This window comes from Ruditapes philippinarum, unplaced genomic scaffold (genome assembly GCF_026571515.1).
Source record: "Ruditapes philippinarum isolate M1 unplaced genomic scaffold, ASM2657151v2 ctg6842_1_1_1_1, whole genome shotgun sequence".
Taxonomy (NCBI): Eukaryota; Metazoa; Mollusca; class Bivalvia; order Venerida; family Veneridae; genus Ruditapes; species Ruditapes philippinarum.
The window spans coordinates 35,894-47,387 of NW_026858662.1; the positions used below are offsets into that span (position 1 = coordinate 35,894).

General features: G+C 34.9%; 1 protein-coding gene across 2 annotated transcripts in view; it reads right to left on the bottom strand.

The window, feature by feature from the left end:
• The window catches only part of LOC132753882 (nuclear cap-binding protein subunit 1-like), a gene marked incomplete at its 5' end in the record, with an annotated part of 39,343 nt that extends 31,330 nt beyond the window's left edge, over positions 1 to 8,013 (bottom strand). The window contains 8 exon segments of one of the 2 annotated variants that reach the window (XM_060744424.1): positions 445 to 542; positions 3,105 to 3,320; positions 3,936 to 4,005; positions 4,729 to 4,802; positions 5,063 to 5,110; positions 6,590 to 6,769; positions 7,345 to 7,429; positions 7,913 to 8,013. In XM_060744424.1, coding sequence (XP_060600407.1) covers positions 445 to 542; positions 3,105 to 3,320; positions 3,936 to 4,005; positions 4,729 to 4,802; positions 5,063 to 5,110; positions 6,590 to 6,769; positions 7,345 to 7,429; positions 7,913 to 8,013 — 872 coding nt within the window. 2 annotated transcript variants of the gene reach the window in all.
• Between the last annotated feature and the right edge of the window lie 3,481 nt (positions 8,014 to 11,494).

An 11,494-nucleotide genomic window follows, 5' to 3' on the forward strand; every position in this document is an offset into this window, starting at 1 on the left:
GGACCTAACAAAAATACTTGTGAACAAAAATTGTAGCTCTTTTAAGTCAGAATACCCCCCGAGTAACTTTCTATATCAACTTGTGGAAGAATCAAGAGCTTTCCATGTGCGAAATAATACGTTTTTGACATAAAAAAATTCAAAACTGTTTGAGTGGTGGCATGGCCTAGTGGTTAACGCATCAGACTAGTAATCTAATGATTGCTAGCTGCATGGGTTCAAACCTCTTCAGGGGCAAGTCGTTGTTTCCTTGAGCAAGAAACTTTACACTCATTGCTCAGTACTGGTTGGTTCCAGGAACAGATTCGAAAGTTTGTCTTTAAGCTTATAGCGTCCTACACAATTGAACTAAAATAAATTCTGTATAAACCAAAACTGTTTGAATAAAATCACACAGAACACTTTGCTGTCGCCTTAACGTCAAACATTAAACAAAAGAGATACCACTCTTTTCTCTCCAGGTGAAATGTCTGTACAATATTTGATAGACTTTCCTCGATCAGAAATCTTTCTATTGAATGACTTCCAGGTATTGCGGGACCCTGCAAAACACCATACATAACTGCATGTCAACAACAGCAACAACAACATCATGTATCATATATAAATAGCTGTACCATTCTTGTACAATCTCTTCAGACTTCATGCAATTTTCAAGTAATTTTGTGGCGATTAATGCTTCTGATCCAGATTTTTCCTGCACATTCAAGTTGGGGTAGCAAGCTTTTAGGCTTTGATTTTTCGAAAACATTTGTTTATCACATTCCCCCCCCCCCCCCTCCACTCCAAAAACATAACATTCTTACAAATATAACATTCTCTATAATCTCTTCGAGCTACATTTTCCTATCTGTAACCAGAAGCCATGACCTTGCAGAATTATAGATAGTCAACTGATCAAGACTGCAGCCATATATCCATTCTAGAACACTTGCTTAATGGTGACATGCATTTTGGAGTTAAACTACATGTTTTTGGAAAAATTAAATAGCTATACCCTAAATGTAACCTAAATGTCCTTTTTTGTGGCTGTCGGTATATAACAGCTTAAAATCTTATAAAAAAATCTGCTGATAATAAATGACATCCCTTATAATAAATGGCAATCTTAAAATTCACTTATTTTAAAAACAACAGATCTGACATTATGAATACATCTAATTAGGTCCCCAGTACATCTACGAGTCATGAGCTATAAATAGACATTTGACTGATTCTCTACAACCTTGTCAAATGTTATTCTAATCACACAGCTAGCATAAATCTAAACCCTGTCATCAATTTTCCAAGAAAATCTAAATAGTAAGGACATAGTTATGAAAATATATGTGTAGCTTGGAGATTTGTTAGCCTATTGCAGTAAGCCATCAGGTATTGTACAAGAACGGTAGAGGTCACGGAGAATATGAAATCGTACCAATCTTTCCTGTCTTGGTTGTGCGTCTTGATCAGATACCTCATCTCTTCTTCAATAAGGAATCGATCTATAGCATGACTGCCTGGAATAGCTGGACCCTGTTATAATAGTGTTAGTATAATCTTACAACGCTTACCCTGTTTTATATAGGTCTTATCATTCATTCAAGCAAATGTATCGGCTCCCATTCAGTAAGACAATACTACAGCTTATAAATAAATGATGAAGCCAATATTGGACAGTACAAGAGAAAAAAATTTTTGGGGTTGGGTTTACATCGCACCAACATAGTAGAGATCATGTGGTGACTTTCCAGCTTTACTGGTGGAAGACGACCTTAGATGCCTCTCTGTACATTATTTCAGGCATGAGCGGGCACATGAGTAGAACCTACGACGTTCCGTAAGCTAGCTGGATAGCTTTCTCACATGAAAGAATCCAAAGTCCCTGTCAGGATTCGAACCTACAGCTGTGACGCCCCCTACAAGAGTAGAAATGGCCAAGTGGTTTAGGTGTTGGCCTCTCACCAAAGGATCAGGGTTCGAGTCTTAACAAGGTCATGCCATTTTTTCCCTATGTCACTAGTACTGGTTAGTTCCAGGAAGCAGACTCAAAAGAAGTTCGAGTAAACCTCAAGCCTTCAAAACAGATATTGTAAGAAATATTGATGATAATTTGATTGTTACACAAAGCCAATATCCATATCCATTTTACACTATCAACCCTTGCCAAATTAACAAGCATACGTGAACATGTTTATTTTTCCATCTGGACAAAAGCATCATTTTAAGGAATTTTTTTTAAAGATCTTCATATAATTGCAAAAATTATTCCGAAAATGTGTAATAACAAAAGCTAGACTATTCTAAATGCTGGATAGTAAAGTAACAGCCTGGATAATGTAGAATTTTCTTAGTTAAAAAATGGCCATAATTCTGTAAAAATCCACATTACAGTTATCGGTCTTGAAGAGTGTGTGACCCATTCTCCTCAGTAATGTTGGACGTACCAACTTTCAAACAAACACTAAACTTAAAACGTAAACAAAATGTGACGCCAAAGCAGAGAACAGGATGCGTACAATATCTCTTAATTTTCTTCGATAGTGAAGCTCAAAAACTAGAGTATTCTTCAGTTCTTCGAGAACATGACCCAAACTGCTGGGATCAAATTGAGTATTTTGTAAATGTTTCGCTCAAAATTGTGAATATACATGTTGGGTTAATGCCTGTATCACTTCCAAGTAAGAAAACATTGCCCTTTTTTGAGACATCTCAAATTTTTTTAAATCAATACCCACAATTATTTCAATTGGAAAAATTATATCCTGGAAAAACTGGTAAAAATATTCTACTTTTTTGGATATCAGACTGGTGACGTCATTAGTTGTAAATACTTTAGCTATAGTAAGAAAATAGTAATGGATGAAAAGACATTAGTTTCCATGAAAAACTATTTTATTGAGGTAAAGAATTCAAAATTTGATAACATATGCTAGAATATGCAAGAAAAAATATCTGACATGTGTTTATGGTTCAGATCAGAATATCTGTCCTTCCTGTCCTATTCAGACGGATATTTCAATCTGAGCTTGCTACATACGACAGATATTATTATTCTATATTGGACTTATCATCCGATAATGCCTATAAAATAAAATTAACAACACAACGACCAGATAACAAACCTCAGGAACGTCCGTGTAGTCAAACATTCTGAAGACGACCGTAGGTAGCGGGTACATTATCTCCTCGTTGTGAGACGGAGGGATGATCTGGGGTAACGGGTGTTGTAGAGCCTCGCATAAGACGCTGTCAAATGCCAAATACGGCCGCGGCACTTGCTTCTCGATCCATTTGTTGTTCCGCAAATTCTTAATCTGCGCCCAAAGACAGTCCAAGTACTGAAATATATAAGAAATAGTTAAATAAATAGAACACAAGTTGATTTTACCAGAGGAATGCTTCGCAGAACTTGCACTGTATATAAAATTTGTGTTTGGATATTTATTTAAATAAATTTCAATGTACAACTTCTTTCTGTCAAATCTAAGGATTTCCTTACATGGGGATTGGACAACTGATGACTATTCTTTAACTGAAAATATACAGTAATGCTTCAGTTCCATTTTTAAAAATATTTTAAAATCATTAATGTTCAGGAGAAAATAACTTGTAAGAACACGTTCAGTTGCTCAAATTTTGATTGCAGAATTTTAATAACGCCAAAACTTGCATTGTAATAATATAATAACTATGATAACAAATAAATGAACAAAGTTGGCCCTCTGTGTTTAATTTCAGGCGCAAGGAGGTACTGAGTAGAACCACTGACCTTCTGTATGCTAACTATACAGCTTCCTCGCATGAAAGAAGTCCATTGCTGGATTCATTACCACAGCAGTGACTGGCAAGTGACTGGAGATCTTAACTTCCTAGGAGGCCACTTGTACCACTTAGAGTATAATAGCTTTTTTACTGTACAAATTTAACTTTAAATCTAAGATAGTTATACTTACCTCTTCTTGTGGGTGGGGAGTATCTGTAGACCACACCCTTAATGCTGGTACATGTATCTTCTGTCTTTTACTGAAAAACACAATACAGAAAATAAATTTTTTTAGTTTGTGTGACGTTAAGATATTAACAAAACCTTTCCGCAAACAGTACGCTCCACGTTTCTGATTTTCTCAGTCATATGGGTATAAACATGTCTACCTAGTTTGAGGTGAATAGCTTTAAACGTTCCTGAGAAATTGGACGTTATCGAAAAGGTTAACCAACGCCGACACTTATGTTTACAAGAGGGTCATGATAATACCTTCACTTTTTTCTTAAAAGAAATATGGATTTAAAAATAAATAATTGCTTATCTTAACAGGTGTTTGTATTACTTCAAAACCTATCCACTGGATAATGAGCTACAAAATAAGATATTTCACCCTAATTTTTATTTTTCAGGGGCAAATATCATAACACAAACTGATACAGTATTTCAACCATAAGAAATTCAAAAGACAACATAGCCATTAAAACAAACAACATTTGAGCCGCGTCACAACAAAACCATGGGTTTGCGACCAGCATGGATCCAGACCAGCCTGAGCATCTGCCCAGTCTGATCAGGATCCATGCTGGTCGCAAACGCACTATGTTGGTTATATCAACACGGATCATTTGTTTATTTTACACCACATCAGAATTTTTGGTGATACAAACTTGCACGAAAAAACTTAACTAATAGCTCTCTGTAGTCTACGAATAATCATGCTAAAATAAAAAGTAAGCTAGCAGCATCACCTAAACACCTACCTTATATAACCATCTATAGTGACCAGTAACTTCTGAAACTCCATCTCTTTCTTTTCATACATCTCTCTACCAACCTTTAAACATACAACAATTTATGTCAACACCATTATGAGATAATGTTTATGAACTTAAAATATCCAGATAAATAACAGCATTAAAATCTAAATCCTGGTACCAAATGAGTCATGTTGAAGATCTTCATCTAAGGGCATGCTCCATCAAGTTTTTCTCTGTCAATTTATTATTCTTCTAAAATAAAGTCATTAAATCAGTATAGTTAATGAAATACTGAAGTATTAAGGTGATATAACAAAGAATGGTTCCAGGTACTTACCCACGGTAGTGACGTCAGTACGGCATACACATACCAGTCTGATCTCACCTGAAATAGACATCAAATAATCAAGGTATGCATTTTATTTTCAATAAATAAGTCAATGGTCAATAGTTCATGTTAATAAGTGACTGTGAAGGGTGTCATATTCTTTAACTTTACTTATTAATCCAATGCTATCTAGTTAACTTATTTAAACTCATCCCTTCAATAGTTTTGGAGATATACTAACTTGCACTTAAAAACTTAACCACTGTTAATCCGACACCAAAGTCTGGCTGAGTACAACAGCTCTCCAAATTCTTTGAATAGTAGAGCTTAAAAACTTGTTTAACATGTCAGTATCAAATTTTAAATTAAACAAGCAATTATCATAGTATTGCAAGCTATCCATAAGTCCCCTACCGGTTAGAACCCCATCAACATTCTGAAGGGCCATTGGCCATTCACTAATGTTTCAATTTTTCTCTATTTTAAAAAAATTTGTTGGAAAAGTTCTTTAAAAGTGATCACAGGATACAGTTTTTATGAACAGACAGACAGACAGACTGAACGACACTCTAAAGTTAATATTTGAAACATCCCTGTTACCAAAATATACCATTTTAAAAGCAAAATTCTTAAAGAGGAGATAACTCTTGAATTAAAGATGCAATTTCATAAAAATGTTCAGCTCTTTTTGACTAATCACAAATGTTGTTATATTTGCCATGTTTTCAGTCTATTTGTTGCCAAGGCAACTGATATTTTCAAAATAGGAAGAACAGATAAGGCCTGCATAATCTCAAGACTGCTATCTACCCATAAGTCAAGTTTCATAAAAATATTTCCAGTACTTTTTGAGTTATCACTGGATTCAGTTTATGTGTAAAATTTGCCATATTTTCAGTCTATGTGTTGCCATAGCAACCAGAATTTTCAACATAGGAAGAAAAGAAAAAAACGTGCATAATTTCAAGACTGCCATCTACCCATATGTCAAGTTTCATAAAAATATTTCCAGTACTTTTTGCGTTATCACTGGATCCAGTTTATGTGTAAAATTTGCCATATTTTCAGCCTATTTGTTGCCATAGCAACCAGAATTTTCAATATAGGAAGAAAAGAAAAAGACGTGCATAATCTCAAGACTGCCATCTACCCATATGTAAAGTTTCACAAAAATATTTCCAGTACTTTTTGCGTTATCACTGGATCCAGTTTATGTGTAAAATTTGCCATATTTTCAGCCTATTTGTTGCCATAGCAACCAGAATTTTCAACATAGGAAGAAAAGAAAAAGACGTGCATAATCTTCATACTGCCATCTATCCATATACCAAGTTTCATAAAAATATTTTCAGTACTTTTCAAGTTATCGCGGGATCCAGTTTTGCGGACGGACGGACTGACGGACAGACGGACGGACGGGCGGACAGACGGACGGAGGGTAAACCTAAAGTCCCCTCCGGTAAACCGGTAGGGGACTAACAAGCTATGCTTATAAAATTTTGTTATATAAAAAAGTTAAGTTACAATCCAAATAACCTGTGGTATGTTATCTTCTAATGTCACTTCAATAAAATTGTCAAACATGGCAAGCAGGGAACCGGCTACTATGACTCGGCAGTTTACAAGGTCAGCTATGAACCGGATAATAAGTCTGGCAGACTCAAATTCTTCGGTTTTAAGAGCCTCTTTCATATTTCGCACCAGCATTTCGACAAACTGTAGAATTAATATATCATAGACATTAAATTCTGTACTTATTTGTAGTCATTCACTTCAAAACAATTCAATTTCATATAAATTGTAACAAAAAGAAGTGTTGGCCAACTATCAGTACCTGCTTCTTGACAGCTTTTATCAAAATTTATCTTAATTACAACACACAGACATGCTGCCTCACATGACACCAGTGCTGATTATTATGTACTGTTTTTAATAAATTCATTTAAAGGCACATTATGCCTCAGGAATATATAAATATTTTTTCGGTAGTAAATGTGCTATATTATAATGTATAAACAAATTTAGAACATGTGAGAAGAATGTAACCTGAAAAATAGCACTAAATGTGAAGTATTTGTGACAAAAGAGGCAAAATGTAACAAAGTGGTATTTTGACTCCCATACAAAGAAGCAAATAATATACAGCAAATCAACACTATATTTATACAAATTGCCAAAATGCAACAGATAACTTAATAGGCCTTTAAGAGTTAACAAATAAGCTTACAGTGCTTGCAAGATCCAAACTACAATATTAAAACAAAAAATTGTGTAGATCAGGATATATTTACCTCCCCTCCAAAATTGTAATTTTTGGCATTCAGGAGACCAACCAAGGTTGTGTATACAGCCTGTTTCTCTGGTAATTTCACAGCACTGAAAAAAAAACCACAACAATCATATGAACTTGCTGTTTGACTTCTGAAGCAGGTTATGTGAGTGCTTCACGGTAACATTTTATCTTGAATACACAATTTTCACTGTCCGACAATTTCAACCATCAAGTTTTAAGCACTTTAACATAGTGATACTGGGTATTAATAAACAGGTGTTAACTTCATATTTACTATTAACATGAACAACACAAAGCCAAAGCAATATTTGCACAAATGAAATTTGAGAAGTCAAAAATAATTTTTTAACAAGGCAAAAACTTGTCCATGAAATTTGCTTGAAAACATATTTTATCTGAATTATCCTTATGATCCTTATGAAGTTAAGAGGAAGCAAAAACCAGGTTAGGCTTAACATTCTTAATTTCTTTCCAGATCTGGCAGACAGGAAATAACTAGCAGACAGATAGCACAAAATTAAGCATCATTCTGTTTTGGGTTGTATAATATAAATTAAATTTTGTACCATTCACATAAAATCCTGATAATTTTTGTTTTGTAATTGGGTAAATCAGCTTCCAGCACACTTGCTAGACCTTCTAAATTACTCTCCAATGATGATGTACTCTGAAATATATAAATAAATTTTATGATGGTCTCCATAATAAGCATTCTGTATAAGAAGATTAATATTAAGTAAAAGGTAAGGTTGATATACATTAAATATTTTAAAATTTCTACTTCAATATAATCAAAGTAATTTATCAACCAGGGCTCTCTATATGGTAAAATTTGGGGCCGAATATGGGCCCCATTCCCCATAAAAATAGTGTAATTTTTTCCCACTAAAACCGAAAAAATTCCCCCTCGAAAATAATATTCAATGGCCATAGATCAGGGATCACATTTTTATGTTGAATTTTTATACAAAGTATCAAAGATGTATTCAATTTCATTGGAAATAATCAAAAATATTACATGACATTTGTTAACTGATTCTTGTTATCACTTGTTTTAACCCTTTACCTCATATATACGCGAAACAACGCACTTTCGACACCCCCCCCCTCCCCTCTTTCAGGCCTAAAATAGTGAAAAAATGTTCTATTAGGGCCCCAAACACATGTTTTTGTTTGAGAAATGCTGCTAAAAAAAGTGAGCACTATTTCGGCGCCGGCCCCCATCCAAAAGATACATCAGGGGGTTGCCAGAAGGGGGATGTGCCAAGAAAATTTTGGACTTGTGAGAGGCTAACTAGAACTCCGCGAGTCGGATGTGTCGCCTTGTGAACAATGTAGTTTAGGGGAAATGGCCAGGACAAAAATGAAATATGAAAAATAACAAAGGGCAATAACTAAAAAAATAATACGTGCAGAGCAGCAGTTTCTGTACACTGCACTTCTTATCAATAAGATCTACCATTCTATGATGTTTCAAGTCCATAGCTTTCATACTTGAAAAAGAAATGACCAGGACAAAAATAAAGTAAGAAAATCAAACAAAGGGCAATAACTCAAAAAATAAGAAATGCAGAGTATCAGTTCTTATGCACTGCACTTCTTTTAATGAGATCTATCATCCTATGAAGTTTCAAGTCCATAACTTTTATACTTTCGGAGAAATGGCCTGGACAAAAATTAAGTATGAAAATTAACAAAAAGGGCCATAACTCAAAAAATTAAGAAATGCAGAGTACCGATTCTTGTGCACTGCACTTCTTAATAATGAGATCTATCATCCTATGAAGTTTCAAGTCCATAGCTTTTATACTTAAGGAGAAATGGCCCGGACAAATTTAAAGTATGAAAATAAACAAAGGGCAACACGAGCCATGTCAACATGGCCATCCCCCGCCGAATGTGTTTGCTCATTGGAAGAATGTATATGTAGTAGAGCAGAATAACTCCATTTTAAGAGGTCTTTTGGTAATGAAAACTGATGGCTATAGTGATTACAGATTTGAAACCTATGTGAATACTGATGGCTGAAAATAACAAAGGGCAATAACTGAAAAATAAATGCAGAGTAGGTTATCATTCTTGTGTGCTGCATTCCTCCTCAGTAAAATCTATCCACCTATGAAGTTTCAAGTTGATACCGTTAAATACTTTTTGAGAAAAAAATTGAATTGAAAAATTAAGTATGAAAAATAACAAAGGGCAATAACTCAAAAATTATAAAAGGTAGAGTTTTTCATTCTTGTGCAGTGCACACCTCCTGAGTGAGATCTATGCACCTATGAAGTTTCATTTTGATATCTCAAAGGCTTTTTGATTTATGCTCTGGACAAAAATTAATTTTGAAAAATAACAAAGGGCAATAACTCAAAAAAAATGCAGGGTAGAGTTATCATTCTTAAGCACTGCACTCCTCCTCAATGAGATCCATCCACCTTTGAAGTTTCAAGTTGATACCTCAAATACTTTTTGAGATAAGCTCTCTGGACAAAAATAGCATGAAAAAAACACAAAGGGCAATAACTCAAAAATTGTATAGGAAAGAGTTATCATTCTTGCGCACAACATTCCTCCTCAATAAATCTATCCACCTATGACATTTCATGTTGATATCTCAAACACTTTTTGAGTTATGCTCCACTCAGGTGAAAAATTAGGTATGAAAAATAAACAAAGGGCAATAACTCAAAAATTATGAAAGGTAGAGTTATCATTCTTGTGCACTGCACACCTCCTGAGTGAGAATCTATGCACCTATGAAGTTTCATGTTAAAATCTCATAGGCTTTTGGAGTTATGCTCTGGACAAAAATTAATTTTGAGAAAAATAACAAAGGGCAATAACTCAAAAATCATGCAAGTAGAGTTATCATTCTTGTGCACTGCACTCCTCCTCAATGAGGTTCTATCCACGCTTATGAAGTTTTCAAGTTGATAATCAAATTTACTTTTAGAGATATCCCGGAAAAACAAGAAAAAATGTCGGGGTCGGGGTGTTTTTTTTAAAAATGGGACACTTTTTTCTTACGGAACGGAAAAAAAATTTTAAATTTTCTATAAAATCCTCCGCCGAAAATTTTCCGCGGGGAAATATAAACTAAAAAAAGGTAAGAAATGCAAAAAGAGTAAACCAAGTTCTTTGCACGTGCACTTCTTCTTTAATGAGAAACCTATCAAATGCTCAAGTGAATGTTCAAGTGCTGTCCTTGGCTTTGTTATAACTGATAGGAAAGATGGTCCGGACAATAAAGATTTAAAAGTATGAAAATTTAACAAAGGGGGCAATACTCCCAAAAGATTAGGAAGTGCAGAGTGACTGGGTTCTTTGCACGGTGGGCATTTCTTCCCTTTAATTGAGATTTAAAACATCCTTGAAAATTTTAAGTCCATAGGGGTTTTTTAGTGAGAGAAATTTCCCCGGACAAAATAAAAATATAAAAATTTAAAAAAAGGGCAATAATCAAAAAAAAAAACTGCAGTAAAACCGGGCCTTGGGCCCGCCCCTTTTTGGGTTAATTGAAAGAAGCATGCGATACCAAGTTTAAGCAAAACAACTTTTTTAGGAAGATGCTCCCACACATTTTGGGGGAAGGGACAACGACGCCGACAAAAGACCCGCCGGGCGCCGACCCGCCAACAAAAGGGGAAAACCCCCCATAGCACCTTTTTAAAGGGGACACAAAAAAAGACCCCAGGTCGACAAAGGGGAAAAGTGTAACCCAACGCCCTGAAAAAAGGGCCTATTTGACTTCTAAATTTAATCCCTTGAAAAATTGGCAGCACTTTGAAAATAAATTTCGATGGAAAAAACCAAGGCAAAATAGTGATTTTTGGCAATTTTTGAGACGTTTCCCCCTCGTTGCCATGGTTAACAGGAAATTTAAGACTGATCATGTTCGTTACAAAGGCAAATGGTCCAGGCAACATTGTGCCAAGTTTGATTAATATTTGAAGCATTTTTCATAGTTTCATAGCAGTTTGAACTTGTAACAGGAGGCTTTTCAAATGAAAACGGGGCCATTTTTCACAATATGCTATGTGGGAAAGGGGTAAAATGGAATTAATTGTTGAAATTCCCCTCTTGAATGAAAAAAATTTGAAAATCATGCGGAAATTCCCCCATGCATGGACCCTGGCCAATCTCCCCTTTTT